Raw genomic sequence first — 443 nt, forward strand, 5'->3', positions numbered from 1 at the left:
GCAGGGGAGGGGTAGGGGGGGAGACGCATTTAGGGGTGCTGACCTCCCTGTCTGCAGGGACCACAGCGGGGGGAACGCGGCTCTCCGCCAGCGGCACAGCTCCTGCAGGGTGTACGGCAGCACCCTCGACGCCATCCCAGCACTCACCAAGTAAGTCCTGCACCCTGCGTCCCCTCCAGCACCCCTGTAAACTCGGGGAGAGGGGCTTCACCGCCAACTGCCACTGTCTGCTCTGCCCACCCACCTGTGTGCCCGGCACAGCCCGCTTGCGGACAAGGAGAAGGTGAGTGTGGGCTGCCTGACCTTTGAGGCGCTCGCCACGCCCGGCCACACTGTGGGCCACATGGTGTATGTGCTGGATGGGGGGCCCTTCGGTGGCCCCCCCTGCCTCTTCTCCGGGGACCTCCTCTTCCTCGCTGGCTGTGGTGAGTGCCCCCAATCCC

General features: G+C 67.5%; 1 protein-coding gene across 1 annotated transcript in view; it reads left to right on the forward strand.

Annotated features, from left to right (window-relative positions):
* Window positions 1-57: 57 nt before the first annotated feature.
* PNKD (paroxysmal nonkinesigenic dyskinesia) overlaps window positions 58-443 on the forward strand; it is a gene marked incomplete at both ends in the record, with an annotated part of 943 nt that continues 557 nt past the window's right edge. Inside the window, 2 exons of the mRNA XM_010145202.1 lie at window positions 58-150; window positions 262-441. Of these exons, the coding sequence (XP_010143504.1) occupies window positions 58-150; window positions 262-441 (273 nt within the window). The remainder of the gene's footprint in view (window positions 151-261; window positions 442-443) is intronic.

The sequence above is a fragment of the Buceros rhinoceros genome, unplaced genomic scaffold (genome assembly GCF_000710305.1).
Source record: "Buceros rhinoceros silvestris isolate BGI_N320 unplaced genomic scaffold, ASM71030v1 scaffold40291, whole genome shotgun sequence".
NCBI lineage: Eukaryota > Metazoa > Chordata > Aves > Bucerotiformes > Bucerotidae > Buceros > Buceros rhinoceros.